Source organism: Taudactylus pleione, unplaced genomic scaffold, assembly GCF_031769625.1.
Source record: "Taudactylus pleione unplaced genomic scaffold, aTauple2 ptg000206l, whole genome shotgun sequence".
NCBI classification, from domain to species: domain Eukaryota; kingdom Metazoa; phylum Chordata; class Amphibia; order Anura; family Myobatrachidae; genus Taudactylus; species Taudactylus pleione.
Window position 1 is genome coordinate 12,361,370 of NW_028284608.1, and position 17,220 is coordinate 12,378,589.

Here is a 17,220-nt window from a genome sequence, read left to right on the forward strand (position 1 = left end):
TAGTTAAAGTTGTTGCAATTATCGGATAAATGTGATAGTTCCAAAGATACAATAGATACAATAGTTACACTGTGCTAGCAAATAGTAACAATATTACTAAAAAATATAAAAAAAAAGTATGTAAATATGTGTATCAGGTTTTTAACGAATTGATACACGTATTTACATATTTTTTTATATATTTTTTAGTAAAGTGCACAAATTTTATATCTTTATGAACCTACCTAATCGTTATTAAATCCAAAGATTCCTTTTAGTAGATTTTGTCACCAATAAATTTCATATTAGATTACTGAGACTTTGAGTCATTCATTTTATGAATCTAAGGATTTGGATATATACTTATACTGTAAGGTATGCGCTAGGAATTCCCATAGCAGCAACCCGTAACTACAGTACATCCTTTTATGTGCAATAAACTAGCGCAGTTTCTTTACACTTATTCTAACTCTATACTGAATTATAATTTGCTCCCAGGTGTCTGGGATGAATTTACGCCACTGGGTGTCAACATGTGGGGTCACTACATGAGTGCACCCAGGTTTGCTGGTAAATTGGGGCCACTGTTTCTACATCACTTCCAACATCTGATTGTCTGGGAAAGTGTAAGCCGCATACAGATCTGCCCTGCCCTGATTGGCTTTGGCTATGCACATGTCATGGATACAGGGGGGAGGAGCTGCATCAAAGTTTGGAGAGAAGCAAAGTACTAACCAATCAGCTCCTGTCATTTTACAGGCTGTGTGTGAAAAATAACAGGAGCTGATTGGTTGGTACTTTATATCTCTCCACTTTATCTCTCTCCCATGCTGAGGCAAGATTTAATGTCAGACATTGAGAATGAAGGTTTAGCCTCCTAGGCACCTCCTTCACAGACTATGTATCATTATGTGCACTATTATTGCATATCTTGACACAAGGCACGCATGACGTCGCATGCGGCACATCGCTGCACTGAGAAGCCGGCCACAGCCAGAAGATATGGTAAGTATGTGTGGGCTACGGGGGTTGGACACGGGTGGCCAGGGGCTGGAGAGACAGAAGGGGGGCTGGCTTGGGAGACAGAAAGGGGATGGCTAGGATGGCTGCGAATAAAGAAGGGGGATGACTGGGGTGACAGAAGGGGGCTGCTTGATGAAACAGAAAGAGGTGCTGGCTTATGAAACATGGGGACTGGCTGGGGAGACAGAAGGGCGGTACCTGGGGAGACAGGGGGTGTAGCTGGGGAGACAGAAGGGGGGCTGCTGGAGAGACGTTATAAGTACAGAGTGTAATTATTCAGAAATTGTGGGGGGCGCCATTCCATTACTTTGCCAGGGGTGCTCGGACCCCTAGATACACCCCGGATGTTTCCTGGTCAGTATCTGGTTGGACTGAACCCAATATGGCATGGATCACCTGTAAGAGCGATGCAAGGTGGCCCCACGTGGATCGAGATATCTCCATGGACATTGCTATTTGTCATGGGAAGGCATTGTGCTTAGTACCTACCAAGGGCGTAGAGGAGTGAAGTGCATGGTTCAGCAGCCAGGATGGTACATCAACGTGACTGTGGATATACGTATAGTAGTATAAATCACACTGGGTGATATTATTGCATTTATGCTGCTAGTTTGTGTTGTATGATTTTCTGCAGTAAAAGAGTACTGTGTTGTGTGTGTTGTGTTCTGCAGTAAAAGAGTACTGTGTTGTGTGTGTTGTGTTCTGCAGTAAAAGAGTACTGTGTTGTGTGTGTTGTGTTCTGCAGTAAAAGAGTACTTCTTTTACCCTCTATTTACCATGGTGACTTATTTCATTTACATTGAGGTATAGTACCAGGAAGACCAGGGGCAGCTCATTTGGCTGATTTATTTGCAGACAAGTTATCTGCCAGGGCAAAAACATTTGGTTTATATGATATAGTATGTCCTTAGCTGTTTGCCTGCATTATCCAAGGTGACTGTATAGTCATACACTGCCCAGGTTTGTGGACCATCACTCAAATGGCCAAATTGTATCCTCAGCATCTTCAGTTGGACTCCAAACTTCTTCCAAAGAGTCTGTGTGTGCTCATCCTGAAACTGGGGCACTCGGTCACTAATCATAGGTTGCAGAAACCCCTACCTACCTAAATATGAACATCAGCACCTTGGTTACTGCTTGCAGAGTACCTCATGGCATAGTCTACAAGGGTTAAGATGAATCGGAGTCAATGCCTTAGACCCACAATATCAATATCCACTGGAGTGGATCGGCATGAGCTACAGGGACATGTGGCAAAGAGGTCCCACAAGATGTTTGCATTCATAGTAAAAGGCTTAGGGGTAGATGTACTAATCCTTGGAGATACAGTTGAAAGAGATAAAGTACCAACCAACCAGCTCCTGTCAGTTTACAGACTGTGGTTGAAAAATGACAGAAGCTTATTGGTTGGTTTATCTCTCTCCTCTTTATCTCTCTCCAAAGGATAGATATACTAAGCCTTAGAGAGAGATAAAGTGGAGAGAGATAAAGTATCAAGCAATCAGCTCCTAACTGTCATTTATCAAACACAGGCCTGTATTCAATTAGAGGCGAAAAGTCGGAAAGGTTTCGTCTGTCCGACTTTCTGCCTCCATCGCCTGTTTCACAGGTGGAAACTTTACGAGCGCGCCCCCGCTTTTCCTCCTATTCAATTCCTATTTCCTAAACACGCAAAAACGGAAAGCGGCGAATGTGGACCAGGCGGAAAGTACTATCAGAATTGGGGAAATCAGTCTGTACCCCAAAATAAGATGCACTAACATAGGGAATCAATGTAGATGTGTACTAATAGCCCTAATATAAGTGTTTGGGCTACTTAAGTAGTTTAAATTGCTTATTAGCGTCTTTGTAAAAGTGGTGAAGAATAGCATTAAGCAGTATTTTTTGGTGAAAATAAGTAGTCCAGTCAAATTTGGGGTACTTGATAATGGGTGCTACCATATTTTAATGTTTCAAAAGTGAAATGTTTAAAAATTTCAAAAACACACCTGCTACATCATCTACACCTGCAATCCCCAAAACACCCGACCCATCCTTGCAGACCCTCAGGAAGACTATTTCGCTAGTTTTAATGCTTGTCCCACAACTTTTTAGTTTTTCGCCCCACAAATGAATGTACTTTTTGAGGTGTTCTTAGGTTGTTGTTTTTTGCTAGATTTGTCCTTTGGGGGACTGTCCCAAGGGTTCTGGGTCATTTCCCCACGTTTGCACCCAAAATTAAAGATTTTGCACGTCTTTTCACCTGCCAGGCCCGCCAAGAGCCGCGGCGGGCCCGGGTAATAGAGGGCGTGGCCTAATCGCGGGAGGCGTGGCCACGCCCCCTTCCCGGAAAAAATATAAAAATAAAGTTTTGCAGCTGCTGCTCAGCAGCCACGAGCAGTCTCCCACTGCAGCTCAGCACACGCTGGCCGGACCCGGGCCCACGCCGGGCCCCTCAGGAAGCCCGGGCCCGGGTAATCCTGCACCCGCCCCCCCCCCTCTCAGCGCCCCCCCCCCTCTCAGCGCCCCTGTCACCTGCTATTCATTGGAGAAACTTTTTCGCCTATTACATTGCATTGAGTTTCCGCTTAGGCAAATTCCGTCTGGAATTGAATTTGGAGATATGTTCTGAATAGGCGAAAAGCGGCAATAGGCGAAACTTTTTCAACGATTATGGATTTTCGCTTCTAATTGAATACTTACGGCCCACAATCTGTAAAGTGACAGTTAGGAGCTGATTGGTTGATACTATGGGCCAAATGTAATAGGGTGAGAGTTTAGAAAATGTGAGAGTTTAGCAGTAATCTCTCACATTGGTTGAGTTTTATCTTCAAAATGGGAAAACATCTGAATAAGATTTTAAATCGTGAGAGTTTTTTAAGTCTAAAAAAACATGCAAGTTCGCTCTGTTACTTTGTTTTTGGACTCTATTACATTGGCAAAGTTTAAAAAGTGTCAGAAACTCTCACGTTTCAAAACTCTCACCCTATTACATTTGGCCCTATATCTCCATCCACTTTCTCTCTCTCCAAGGCTTAGTACATCTACCCCAAAAGCTTAGTACTGGCTAGAATGTACTGTGCTGAGATCTGGTTTTGCAGACCCCTAGGGAACCAGCTACAGGAACATCATGGGATAATGGTAGCAACTACACTCTACACTCTTAACTGTCTGGATACCAATACTACCACTACTTCATTGTCTTCCATGGTTTGTGTGGAACTTGCATGTCAATGACTCTCTACAGCTAAACAGCTGCCCATCCTCCCTCATGGTCTCACTGGTAGATATATCTAGTTGGTTGGCTTCTCTGTTGTGACTATCTAGGGAAGGGGGTGGCTGGCTTTCCTGAATTTTGTCTTGTCTACCTCACCCAAGTGTACCCCAGGCTCAGTTAGGGACATACTAACCAGTGTCAGTTCAGGGGTTGTGGCTGGTGACACAGCTGGTACTCCCTCGCTGCATGGATAGTGCTGAAGAACAGCTTGAGACTGTCTATGGGTGACTGTGCTCACAAAATGGCTAACAAACCCTGGTCCAAGTCATTCTCAAAGATGGTCTCATCATGGAGCCTGTCTAATAGTTCCGCATCCACAGTACTATGGTTATACTCCCTGTCTATTGTAATGTGTGCCATGGGGATGTCAAATCACCATGGCAATCTGAACCATCTTGTACTTTAACACCTGGAAACTAGGGACCAAGTCAGGGCAAACTAAAGTATAGGGGCATCTGAGTCCTTAAGCCTCCGAAACTGTCAGTTGCTCACCCAAACACATCATAAATCACCCTGCATGTTGGCTGGAGAACCTCCCCTCCCCCCAACTTGTTAGACTACCTCCTCCGCCTCTGGTGCATTGCCATAGTTAAGCTCTTTGCAGAACTGGCACCTGGGAGGGTTCCCTGCTTGCTGGAAGCATCAACAATGCCCAGGAAGCTCTGTGGTCCTCCGTCTCAATGGTCTGCTAGTTATGGCACCTGGGGCTACTAAAGTGCATTCACAGAACACTCTGCCAGCATGACCTGCAAAATGGGGGAGGTTTATCTGTAATGCAGTAATAAAAGGATTTAACATCTTGTTTTTGTTATCATAATTTACTGCCTGGAATATTTTGTGTTCAGCTGTAAGAATTCCTGAGGTAATCCATTTTGATTCATTGTCTTTGAAAAAAATAAAATGTGACAAATGCCAGAGGGTGAATATTTTTGTCTAGCTGCTGTTGTATTACCAGTCACCACTAAACAGGCAAGGACATCAACGCATCTATGCATCAGCCACCCTCTATTATTTATCCTGATAAAACAATGAGGTTGGTAAGACCAATAATTGATGCTGCCTAAAAGCATAGCTTGCTTATGCAGCCCTGGGGTTTGTCAGGTGGACCTAAATAGGCTACAGTAACTCCTACACACAATGGGAGCGGGAAGCATCAAGCATCGCATTTTGCATGCGATGCATCCCACCACTCATCGCATACATGTCACCGTAAATAATAGCGGTATGCATGAGACGGACCTCCGGGATTGTGACCCAAAAGTCCCTCTGGTGTCCTTCTGCACATGCACAGAAGGACACGTGCGCCACAGGGGTGCATGGAGGGATCCAATGGGGGGGGGTCACGAATAGAAGAAGAGGGTCAAATAACGTAGGATGTAAGGGCATGTCTGCATAAATGTGAACAGATGCAGACTGGCACAGAAAAGCATATATTATTATTTCTGGGTGCCCAAGGGCCAGTAATAATAAATGCTGATGATGCTATTGGTCGCCAGCAGCACCTAACACCTTCTGATAGGCTATTTGCAAATGAATCCCTGAAGTTGCTAGGTGCTTTCCTCGTTGCTAGTGCATTTTGTATTTTTTTTGTTTGTTTTTTTGTACAAGTGATGGAGAGTTGTACTGGGATGTAGTTACCAGACCGGCGGACGGCATGCCTTCTGTCTGAATCCGGACGGTGGAAGCCTGACACGTGACTTAAGATAGACGAAATACCAACACCTATCTTAATCCTGATGCCGGAATACAGACGCCAGCACGAACGAGGTAAGCCGGGGGCATCTTAGCTGTTAGCCGCGCACGGGAGGTGGAGTGTTAGGTTTAGGTAGCATAGCGGGGTTAGCGTTAGGTTTTGGGGGGGGAGGTTAGGGTTGGGCACCCCTAGCGGGGGTTAGGCACTACTGGGTGAAGGGTTAGGTTTAGGTACAAAGGTAGAGACTTATGTTTAGGCACTAACGGAGAGGGATAGGGTGCAGGATGTGGAGAGGGTTAGGTAAAGGGAGAGGCTACAAGAAGGGAGGGTTAGGGGAAGAAGGGGGAGGGTAAGTATACTTACCCAACTCCTGTTGGGATACCATTGGGATGCTGCTGTTGGTATTTTGACAGGACTTGTCCCGACTTCCGGCATTACATAACGATTCCATTGTACCTACAGTAGTGTCGTTTTTATCACTATTATTGAAAACCTAAGAGCGATTAAGTATATTGCATGCAAAACAAATGGTTAAACTTAAAACATGGGTGTAAGGGTGTGTGATGGAAGCCTGACATAAACAATTCTACTGATGAAGTTATGGATGCATCCTGCGATGTGCACGCCTCAGGATATGGGAGTAATGTCCTATTATTACATGCAGCCTTTTCAGCTAAATTACTTCCAAAATGTGTATTACTCATCATCAGGCCTATTTATTCCATCTATCCCTGGAGTCTCTATTGTAAGTGTAGAAGTTGAGGCTTTTTTTTAAACACAGACAGTGACTCAGAAGCATATGGAAGAGAACTTGCAGTACTTGTCGGTAAGGGGAAATAATTGGGTATGACCATAAGGGTCTGCTTCAGAGTGGCACGCAGATGGATCGTACAATTTTTAGCCAAATGCACATGTGTAGCAGCCAGCATATAACGAATTACGAGTGATTCAGAGAAGTATAGATTTTGATCGCTCAAATGCTGGTGGCGTTACTGGGTGGCAGCGTAGGATAAGTGTCTGGAGGCCGCATAGACTGAATTATGGGATATTCAGAGGTGGGAGTGTGCAGAAACTCATCCGGCTTCAGACAGATCAACTGCACCAAGGTCGCGACTGGTACAAATGCTGGTTTAATATAGTGAAGAACTGTGGTACTCCCAAACGGAGGCCTGGGTTCGTTGTGGTCAGATGGAGCTGACTCTGAATTCAGGCGAATGTTCGCACGAATTTCCGATCGCTGGAAGCGGCTACAAGTGCGACCACTTTACGTGCGACTATGAATCATTTCATAGTGTTTTACAATCATAATTTATTAGAAGTGATGAATTAAGCTGCATACACACACAAAGATTGAGTTAATGAACGATTTTAGTAAACTATTTTCTACCTTGAAAAAATGAACTAAAATCGTTTACTAAAGTTGTTCATTTACTATGTTCATTTAAATGTAATGAACGATTTGTATGAACTACAAACGATTTTGCATATTAACTTAATGAAAATCGTTGAGTTGACAAGTCTGACTGAACTACAAACTGCAAACATGAACGCGCATGAACAATAATGGTGCGTACACACTAGACGATATGCTCCCTGAGCTCCCTGTCGTTCATGACATTGAGCACAGCCGCTGAACGATATCATTAACGATATCGTTCAGCGCCGGGCTCTCTCCCCCATTCCTCAACATGCAGCAACCTGATGAGATCGTCAGGTTTGCCTGCATGTCAGCCCGATGAACGATGATGACGAACGACCCGCGGAAACGCGCGTCATCGTTATCGTTCATCGTTTTGGGGTTAAAAATGGACGATAAAGTGGACGACTGAATGATAACGATATAGTTATCGTTCAGTTGTCCACTTTATCGCCCAGTGTGTACGCACATTAATCGTTCATCATTTGACTCAGAAAATGAACGATTTTTTCAAACGATTATCGTTAAACGATAATCGTTCAAAAAATTGTTGTGTGTGTATGCACCTATAGACTTTAAATGATGATTGAAATTCTAGTTTCTGCAAGCAAGCATCTGTGGAGCCTCTACTCATGTGCTATTACTAGGCTTATGGTAGGGTATGTTTGGGAGGAGAAATAGAGGCTCATGCTGAGTTGGGCATATGTCTGTTTGCTTTTCATAAAATATGCAAGTTTGTACTGTGCACGCCCACACAAGAAAGCGCATGCCTCTGTCTGTAAGCAGATTTGGTGCTTACTCCTCCTAACGCTAGGAGAGGCGGGACTGTGAAGGGGAGCCGCAATCAAATAGAGACTGAGGGGCTGATTCACAGATGTGCGCTAACCCGATGGTTAGCGCACATCTCCGATTGTGCCTTTTCTGCACAAGCGCCGCGCATGACCCGTACTGTACATGTGCAGTACGGGTCTGCAATATCGCACGCAGAGTAGCAGCAGACTGTCAGTGATTGACAGGCTGCTGCAGTTTCTGGGCGGGGAGAGGGCGGTGACAGCCTCTGTTTCCCAAAACAGAGGCGCGTCGCCAACCTTGGGAGGGAGGGAAGAGGCCGGGATTTATGTCGGCTGACGGAGATTTCCACGCCTCTTTTGTGTATCTGCGGTGGTCGGCTAGAGTCAGTGGCAAACGCAGGATTTCTAGAGGGGGATTTACAAATGAGTGATTTTAGAGCGAGTGTGGCCAGTCCATGAAGAGGGTATAATTAATTAGCACTTATCCAGCTTTAATATGCATCATACAAAGTATATTGTGTTGCATAATTTCAGCATATACAGGACCAGCGATCACAGTAAGCCATTAGATACGTCAGTAGGGCCATCCTGTCTGAGCAGAATGGTTTTTTTTCAGGGCCTGGGAGCAAGTGCGGGACTCTGGGGGGGCAGCAGAAGAAACCTAGCACTGCCCTGGGCATATATGTACATATTGGTTTCCTTATGTACTGGATAGTGTATTATTATACAGTATTAATAATTAACCATATTGATGGTCCATAGCAGTGCACCCCTAACAGTGCATGTTTTCCACATCTCCTAGTTGGCGCACAGGTTATTTATTACTGGCTGAAACATTTTAAAAGATCCACAGGTGGTGCTAATCATTTCATTTGTGATGCTGAGAAGAACATGCAGCACTAGTAACATTGTATTATATTACTATTTCCATTGTGGTCATGGAGTATGCTGGGGTGGGGGGTTTCCAAGCAGATGGAAACCCCCCTGTGTTTGCCCGAGGGTGACCCCATGGTCACTCAGCTGGCCAAGGATCCCGTAGATGGTCCGAAGCTGGGTCCATGGATGCAGTTTGGGTCAGTAATGTATGCAGGAGGCGTGATGCCTCCTGCTGCATTATCAGAATAGTGCTATCGCAGCTGCTACCTTATTAGTAGCTGTGAGAGCATCTCTGTCTGAGGCTGAATCATGCCCTGAGGGCGTGATTCAGAGCCGCTCGTAAGCGGCCGATCGTTCGCTCTGAGCGATGTTCGCACAACTGCGCATGCGTATGGGTCGTAATGCGCATGCACCAACCAGTCATTGCGGTCGGAAATCGAGCGCTCGCAAAATAGCGAATGCCTGCTAATTTGAGTGATAGAATTAGGCGTTTGTGGGTGGTAACAGGGGAAGGTGCTTGAAAACGGGGAGTGGAGATCCGAACGCAGGCGTGCCAAAAGGTCAAAACAAGGCGTTTTAAGGGTGTGCATAATTAACAAACCAGCATCATCGGCCACGTCACTTGGTTGTCTCTTAGCCTGAACTGTTCACATGATTGCGGTAGGATAAACCTACCACAAGCACTGCGAGCAGTTCAGACGCCTTTCGATGTACTCGATTAATCTAATAAATAGCGGAGATGACGTATGATGCGCGCGGCCAGGGGGCGTCTTTACAAAATAGCGAGCGCATATTTCGTTCGCTCGCTTAGACATAGAGGCGTCAACAGACCGCAAAGAGCGAGCGCTCAATTTAAATAGCCGGCCCCTTTTTCTGAACGAGCGAGCGCAAATAGCGTCCGGCTCTGAATCAGGCCCTGAGTACACTAAGGGGTAAATTTACTAAAGGTCAATTTCAATTGATATAATCAATTTTTAAATCAATCTAAATGGATAAAAATTGGATCTGTTTAAAAGCGCCTATGTGCTAAACAAAGTGCTGTGCATAAATAAATAAATACTGATAATAAGCTGATTCAGGTAGGTCAGGTATTTGTGTGGTATTTATACCAGAAAGTGCGTGGTGCAAATATGAAAAGATTCTTGGTAATTAATATAAACCAAGATTAACCCCCAATAAAGTGCAAATAGTGTAAGAATTAAAACTGTACTCTGACTAAAATATATATATATATATGAAAAATTTAGTTTATTTTAAAGCAAATTAAAAAGACATGATTAATAAATAATGGTGTACAACTAATAATCACGTACTGTGTGCAATAATTTCATGTCTTTTACAGACCCATACATTAGAGCTTTTCAAATAAATAAACACTATAATAATAGACATCACAATTAGTATATTAAAAAAGGCTTCTGCGGCTTATCTGATATATTGGTAGTAAGTTCATGAAAGGTAAGAGGAGCACTTTATTAGTTCAAAGTTACTACTGAGCATGTACAGGGCCATCTTGTTTTTACTGTGAGAGAGTACCATAGTGGGAGACGGATGTCTCCCACTTAGCTCTGATAGACCAGGCGTTAACCACTGTTCCAGCATCCTGCACCGCTACCCTCGGAGAGCGTGACACCAAAATGCTGGCCCCTTCTCAGTGACAGGAGCCGGGAGCTGCACTCGGCTCCTGTCACAGAGGAGGAGCCGGCAGTGCAGGCGCTAGTCTCCAGGGGCATCCCAGTAGCACAGGGGGTGCTGGGCACATCCCCGGAGTGATGCAATCAACATTTCCTTATAGGCCACGCCACGCCACTTATGTTAGGCCACACCCCTTTTGGGGGTTATGGAGTGCGCACAGGGTGTGATCAGCCCGGTACCCCTCTGGTCACCTATGTGAGCGTTCCTTTTAGAATGTCGGCAGTCAGAATATCAGCATGGACATTAGGGCAACATGAAAAATATTGACATTCACAAATGTCAACACGGTCAAAATGGCAATATGTTCATAATTGTTAAAGTATCATTTCTATGAAAAAAAGAGGGGCTGATTCTGAGTGGCTCGGATCCCTCCTTACCAGGCCCGGCCCGCCCATTACGCCAACTACACGTGTGTAGAGCGCCAGCCGGCAGGGGGCGCCGTGAATAGCCGCTGGGAACGCGGCGCGGTTACAGACACTGGAGTAGAGAGAACTCTCCAGCTCTGCCACCAGTGTCTCCGGATCCTATGTGTGTATGCATGCGATGTGGCGTGATGGCATCACGCCGTACACACGCCCATCTACCCGACTGCCTGCTTCTGTTTCACCATTGCTAATGATTGAGCAGGGCTGTTCAAGTTGAGCGGACACATGGGGCATGGGGGCGCCACCCCATAGCTCATCAACTTGAGCAGAAATACTTATATGTGCTACTTGAATCCCACCCATGCGAGCTACCGGAAGTTTCAGGGATGGACAGCTGTCACCCCCTGCCATAGAGAGAGCCGTTATCACTGCTGGCACTGATTGTGCTACGTGGTGGCTGGTCCTTCCCCCAGGACTAGCCACCAATAGGTTGTATTTCTACTCCTTTCCCTCACTGAGACCCCGCCCATTCTATCTCCTTCCCGAGTCACAGCAGTGCCTCTGCTCTTCCTCCTGTCTGACTCTGTCTTAAGGTGCATACACACTAGACGATATGCTCCCTGAGCGATATCGTCTAGTGTGTCCCCGGCAGGCTGTGCTCAATGTCGTTCATGACATTGAGCACAGCCGCTGAACAATATCATTAGCGATATCGTTCAGCGCCGGGCTCTCTCACCCATTCCCTGACATGCAGCAACCTGACGAGGTCGTCAGGTTGGCCTGCATGTCAGCCCGATGAACGAGGATGACGAACGACCCGCGGGAACGCGCGTCGTCGTCATCGTCCATCTTTTTTGTGTTAAAAATGGACGATAAAGTGGACGACTGAACGATAACGATATTGTTATCGTTCAGTCGTCCACTTTAATCGCCCAGTGTGTACGCACCATTACAGTGGAGTTGCACAATGATACGAGACCACCAGACTAGTGACAGCCTTCTACAGGCGTGGTGGTAACTATCTGGGGAGGGGGAAATATGTTAATGTTATTTGAGAGGTGTAGGGTGTATTATTGTGTGGGGTGAATGTGATCTGAGGGGTGGGGGTGTAATATGTGGTGTGGGGTTATATTATTGTTATTTGAGGGGTGTGCTGTGCATTATTATGTGGTGTGGGGGTATATTATTTTTATTTGAAGGGTGTGCTGTGTATTATGTGGGGAGGTGGTGTGTTATGTTGGGTGGGGGTTTATTAATGTTATTTGAGGGGTGTGCTGTATATTATGTGGGGTGGGGGGGTTAATAATGTTAATTGAGGGATGTGCTGTGTATTATGTGGGGTGGTGGGTATATTAATGTGATCTGAAGGGTAGGGGTGTATTATGTGGTGTGCCCCGGGTATATTATCGTTATTTGCGATGAGTGTGGTGTATTATTATGTGTGGTGGTGGTTTATAAATGTTGTTTGAGGGGTGTGCTGTATCATGCGGGATGGGTGTTATTAATATTATTAGAGATGTGTGGGGTGTATTATGTGGGGTGGGGGTATATTAATGTGATCTGAGGAGAGGGGTTTTATTATGTGGTGTGGTGGTATATTGTTATTTCAGGGGTGTACTGTGTATTATGTGGGGTATTTGTTTTCTGGGCGCGTGCATTCAGCCCGTGCATTGATACCCCTTGGGGTGCCGAAATTTTTTTTGCTTACCTAAAAAATTTGTCTCGGGCCGGCCCTGCTCCTCACGGATGCAAATGGCGAGGCTTTGCATACAGCTCATGCACAGAAGCGAATTTACCTGTTTGCGTATGTTCGGCCTGTTCTGAGTCAGACGCAACTTGGCCGGATCTGTCCTTCCATAAAATAGGGCATTTTGGGACAGGAACTGGATAGTGGCAAAGCGATTGTACAGAACTATTCTGGCCTGTGGGAGTGTCATGGGCATGAATCAAAAGCTCAGTGTGATTGTGAGTCTTGTGTATGCGTCTGTTTTCTACAAATCTATTGCACCCGGCATGGGGCTGGTGCAAGGGCAGATACTGGCATAACATCAATGGGTTGCACATGCACGCTTGCATTACTTCCATGGCTGCCCACAACTACAGCCTCTTTCCGCCTTTTTTTTTTGTTTTTAATATTCATTGCTGACATGCTAAAAGAAGCAGTGTGATAATAACCTTTTTCCTTGGTTTGTTTCTTCAGACTGATATTAATGATTGACGATTCTGCAGATTTGTCACAAAATGATGTGACTAAAATGACAACCACAGTGACATGGCACATGATGTAATGAGCAGAGAGGCTTTAGGATGACTCTTTGAGCTCTTTTACACTCTGATTACCTCCCCTCGTATTGCCTCCTTTGCCATCACATAACATGCTATGAGCCTGGGTCTGTGTAGCAGACAGACCCATGTATATGGATTGCAGCTTTAAAGGTTTAATTTCATATAAACTGATGTGATATATATTTTTATTTTATTTTTACATCTAGTAACTGTGTTATTTAGAATTTCAGCAAGTTGGTAGGGTCCAGTGGAGTGAGTCATATTACTAATAACCAAAAGGAATTTATTTTCTTCTAAGCTGGATGAACATTTGAAAATCTGTTGCTTGCAAAGACTGAAGAAACAACACTTTTGAACCTGGATGTGGGCGGAAAGTAATGTGCTTCCAAGAAAACAAAACAGAGAAGATCAGATTTATAATTTTTAATTGATTTAAACTAGCTACAAAATGTCAATTACGTCACAAACTGACAGGAGACAGAAGGAATTTAATAGTACATGCTGCAATGATTTTTGATATCACAGTTTATCTAGAGTTCATTCATTTAGATTATTGTCTTAATTTTAAATCTACTTAAACATTTCAGCGATTTGGTGTGCATAGCTCTAGGTAAGCAACAGATAACCTTAAAAAATAAAAAATAAAAACAAAGAAAAAAAAATCCACGTGGGGGGGGGGGGGTAAGTGGCTAACAAGACCCAGCCTTATAAAAAAATTACATATCTTTGTACCATTTTGAGACTGTAGTCTTTTCCTCCGTAAGAGGATCCTCAAACGGTACCCAAACAACCCTATATTACAACCTTTATTTGTAAATATTTTTTTTTTTATTTTTTATTTTATTTTATATATCACCAGCAGCAAAAAAAAACAAAACCTTAATTTTTCTTGCTGGATGTATGTGCCAAGTCTGTCCTTTTTGAAATAAAAAAAAAAGCATGATAATGATTAAATATAACAATATATCGACAGAAAAGTGGCACTACTGCAAACTTGCTGGTATAACATAGTCCCAACAGTGTCCAAATACTCAGCATGCTTTATTGTATGTGCTACTGCCACAGAAAAAGGTCTTTGTACTGTATATAGGCATCTAAAATGTCTATTTATTTTCATGCATAAATGCATAACTCACATCACGTGTTAGTGCAATGCTTATTATAGTAATATAGTTCCACGTTCTAATCATGAAATTATAACAGATGGAAGCAACATTGAGCCAAGGACAGTTCCACAGCTTAAGTATCATGACACCAAAAAGGATATAGGCAGTAGCTCTGTGGAATGTCACAGTTTTACAAGAACAATACTGTATAGATCAAGGTTAACAGCACGTTAAACATTCCTACACTGTTGTCATTCAGCAAACATCATAAAAAAATGATAAAACAAGAAAATAAAACTAAAATTATAGTGAACTAGCATAGATCACTATATACAACCTTTAGAAAGGAATATACTTAGAAAAAAAAAATAATTACAAGTATATTTTCTGAAAAGCTGACATACTACACAGGACAACATTTACAATAGGGTAGAGGGGAGGCTGATATGTGCATGTGTGCAAACCTAGTATGTAAATACCATGATAAAAGCATGAACGTACTGCCCAAGAAGGACAGTTTGGAGCGTAAAATTAACTTTTTGTCCTCTAGCCACTGCCCAGCATCTTTGTGGCACGTGTGTTGGCCTCGTCGATCCTGGCTTTGTTGGAATCGGCCTGTAATAAAAAAAAGGTCAAAAAAATATTTTAGTCTAATGTGATGTCTCGATTTACGTAAACAGAGTAGTCAGTGCAGAGTATTTCAGCACATAATGGGGAGACTTATATAAAGTGTTTTAAATTATGCTGCCGCTTCCATTTATTTTCTACTCTCTATAAAATATTAAACTGTAGCCAAACTGAGTAATCTGTACTCTTAGGGGTAAATTTACTACAGTGAGAGTTTTTAGAAGTGAGTTTTAAAAGTTATGTTGCCCATAGCAACCATTCAGATTCTAGCTATTATCTTCTAGAAGGTGCTAGTTAAATGTTAAGTAGAATCTGACTGGTTGCTATGGGCAACATCACTTTTAAAGATCACTTCTAAAAACTCTCACTTTAGTAAATTTACCCCTTAGTATATCAGGTGCATCTCTAAAGTCACAGATACAATTGCGATGGGAAGCCGGTTTTCAGTCATCCTCAGGCTCATTGGGGGCACATTTTCAGGACTAGTTATCGTAGGACTAAGTGCCTCAACCTTTTACACATGATGATCAGATCGGTAAGTCGTTTATAACTTATTCTGACCAGACTCCATCAAATGTGGACCTACCCGTCTGAATTTTGTTGGTGTTACTGGAGTGCAATGGGGGGCATCATCCACATGTTTTGGCTTTGCCCCCCCCAAATCAAGATCTCTGAATAGCAGTATTTACTTTAACGAGTAAAAAAATTAGGACTCCAATATCCCCTTCCCCAGAACTCAAGCTCCTACACCTTTACCCATCCCATATTCCACAACATGATAGATATGTGGGATGTAGTTTAAATCCCAGCTGTCGGTATGCCAGCACTCACAATGCCGACGCCAGCATCCTAACCGCTGGTATCACGACAGTAAAGTGGGGTTAGGAGGAGGGTAAGGGGTTAGGCATTGGGGGGGGAGGTTAGGTTTATACTGCGGAGAGAAAGGGTTAGGGGTAGGGTTAGGATACGAACCAATAGGTGTCATATTATAACTCTGTCGGATGCCAGCGTCAGGATTCTGACCGTTGGGATCCCGAACGCCGGCATCCCCTATCCAACCCAGATATGTAGTAGGTCTTAACGCAACCTTGCCCTACTTTTGAAAAAGCGTTTCAGGGAGATCGTGAAAGCAGCACCTATGAGCTCGGCAGTAAAGTAAACGTGTACTACTACAGAGAGGCGAGTCATAAACCTGACTTACATCCAAATGTAAACAAGCCCCAAAGCACTTAGTAAGATCTATATGTTGATGAAAACACACTGATACTTTTCAGGGTTTGCTCATTATTTTTGTGTTTTTAGAAGGGGTTCCATATAAGTGGCCACAAGAAACTGTATTTGATAATGCATGTAACCATAGGGATCATTGTGCCATATAACCATCGCAGGGAAATGGCACTGATGATCCCATTTGAATGTATATATCTCTGATTTTTTTTTCATTCCCCCAAGTATATAACAGCTACATAATGGGGTTAAGGTGCAATCAGGGAGATTGCTGGGCTCTTCATAGAGTCAGGGAGATTGTTACTATTTTAGGGAGTCTCCCTGACAATGAGGGGGAGTTGGCAAGTATTCTAGGGCAGCAACAGCTCAGCAGTGGAAACATCCTCTACCTCCCACCAAGGTCCAGAATAGTGCGGAGATGGAGACGCAGGGTGTACCGTATCCCACTATGCAACATTCCCCTATCATGATGGCTAAATTAGTATGAATATATTACCTGGGGCAGGGCTGCAACTAGCGGGGTGGGGGGGGCTGGAGGTGCACGTGCCCCAGCTGCGCCGCTGCACCCGCCGCCAGTGTCCTCCAGCCCGGCACCACAGGAGGGCTCCAAGCCAGATGTCCGCAGAGATTTTATTACCAGCGTGCGCCCGGCTCCTTCCCTGCAGCGTGCGGTAGCCGGAGGCTGGAGTTCTCTCCTGAACTACAGCTTCCGGCTCTCCCCACGGGCACTATGGGATAGACATCATGATGTCTCTCCCATAGTTCCGAGGAGCAGCCGGGTGGACCGAACGGCGGCGGACATAGGAGCGGGGTTTAAGGTAAGTATTGGGTTTTTTTTATGTGTAAGCGGCACTACAGGAGTATTACAATGGGGGCATT

The 17,220-nt window shown here is 44.2% G+C and overlaps 1 protein-coding gene across 2 annotated transcripts in view; it reads right to left on the reverse strand.

Annotated features, from left to right (window-relative positions):
- Nucleotides 1-13,789: 13,789 nt before the first annotated feature.
- The window catches only part of SNAP25 (synaptosome associated protein 25), a 130,879-nt gene continuing 127,448 nt past the window's right edge, over nt 13,790-17,220 (reverse strand). For both annotated transcript variants that reach the window (XM_088478054.1, XM_088478053.1), the window contains exon 8: nt 13,790-15,102. In XM_088478054.1, the coding sequence (XP_088334180.1) occupies nt 15,034-15,102 (69 nt within the window). In that variant the 3' untranslated portion in view covers nt 13,790-15,033. The remainder of the gene's footprint in view (nt 15,103-17,220) is intronic.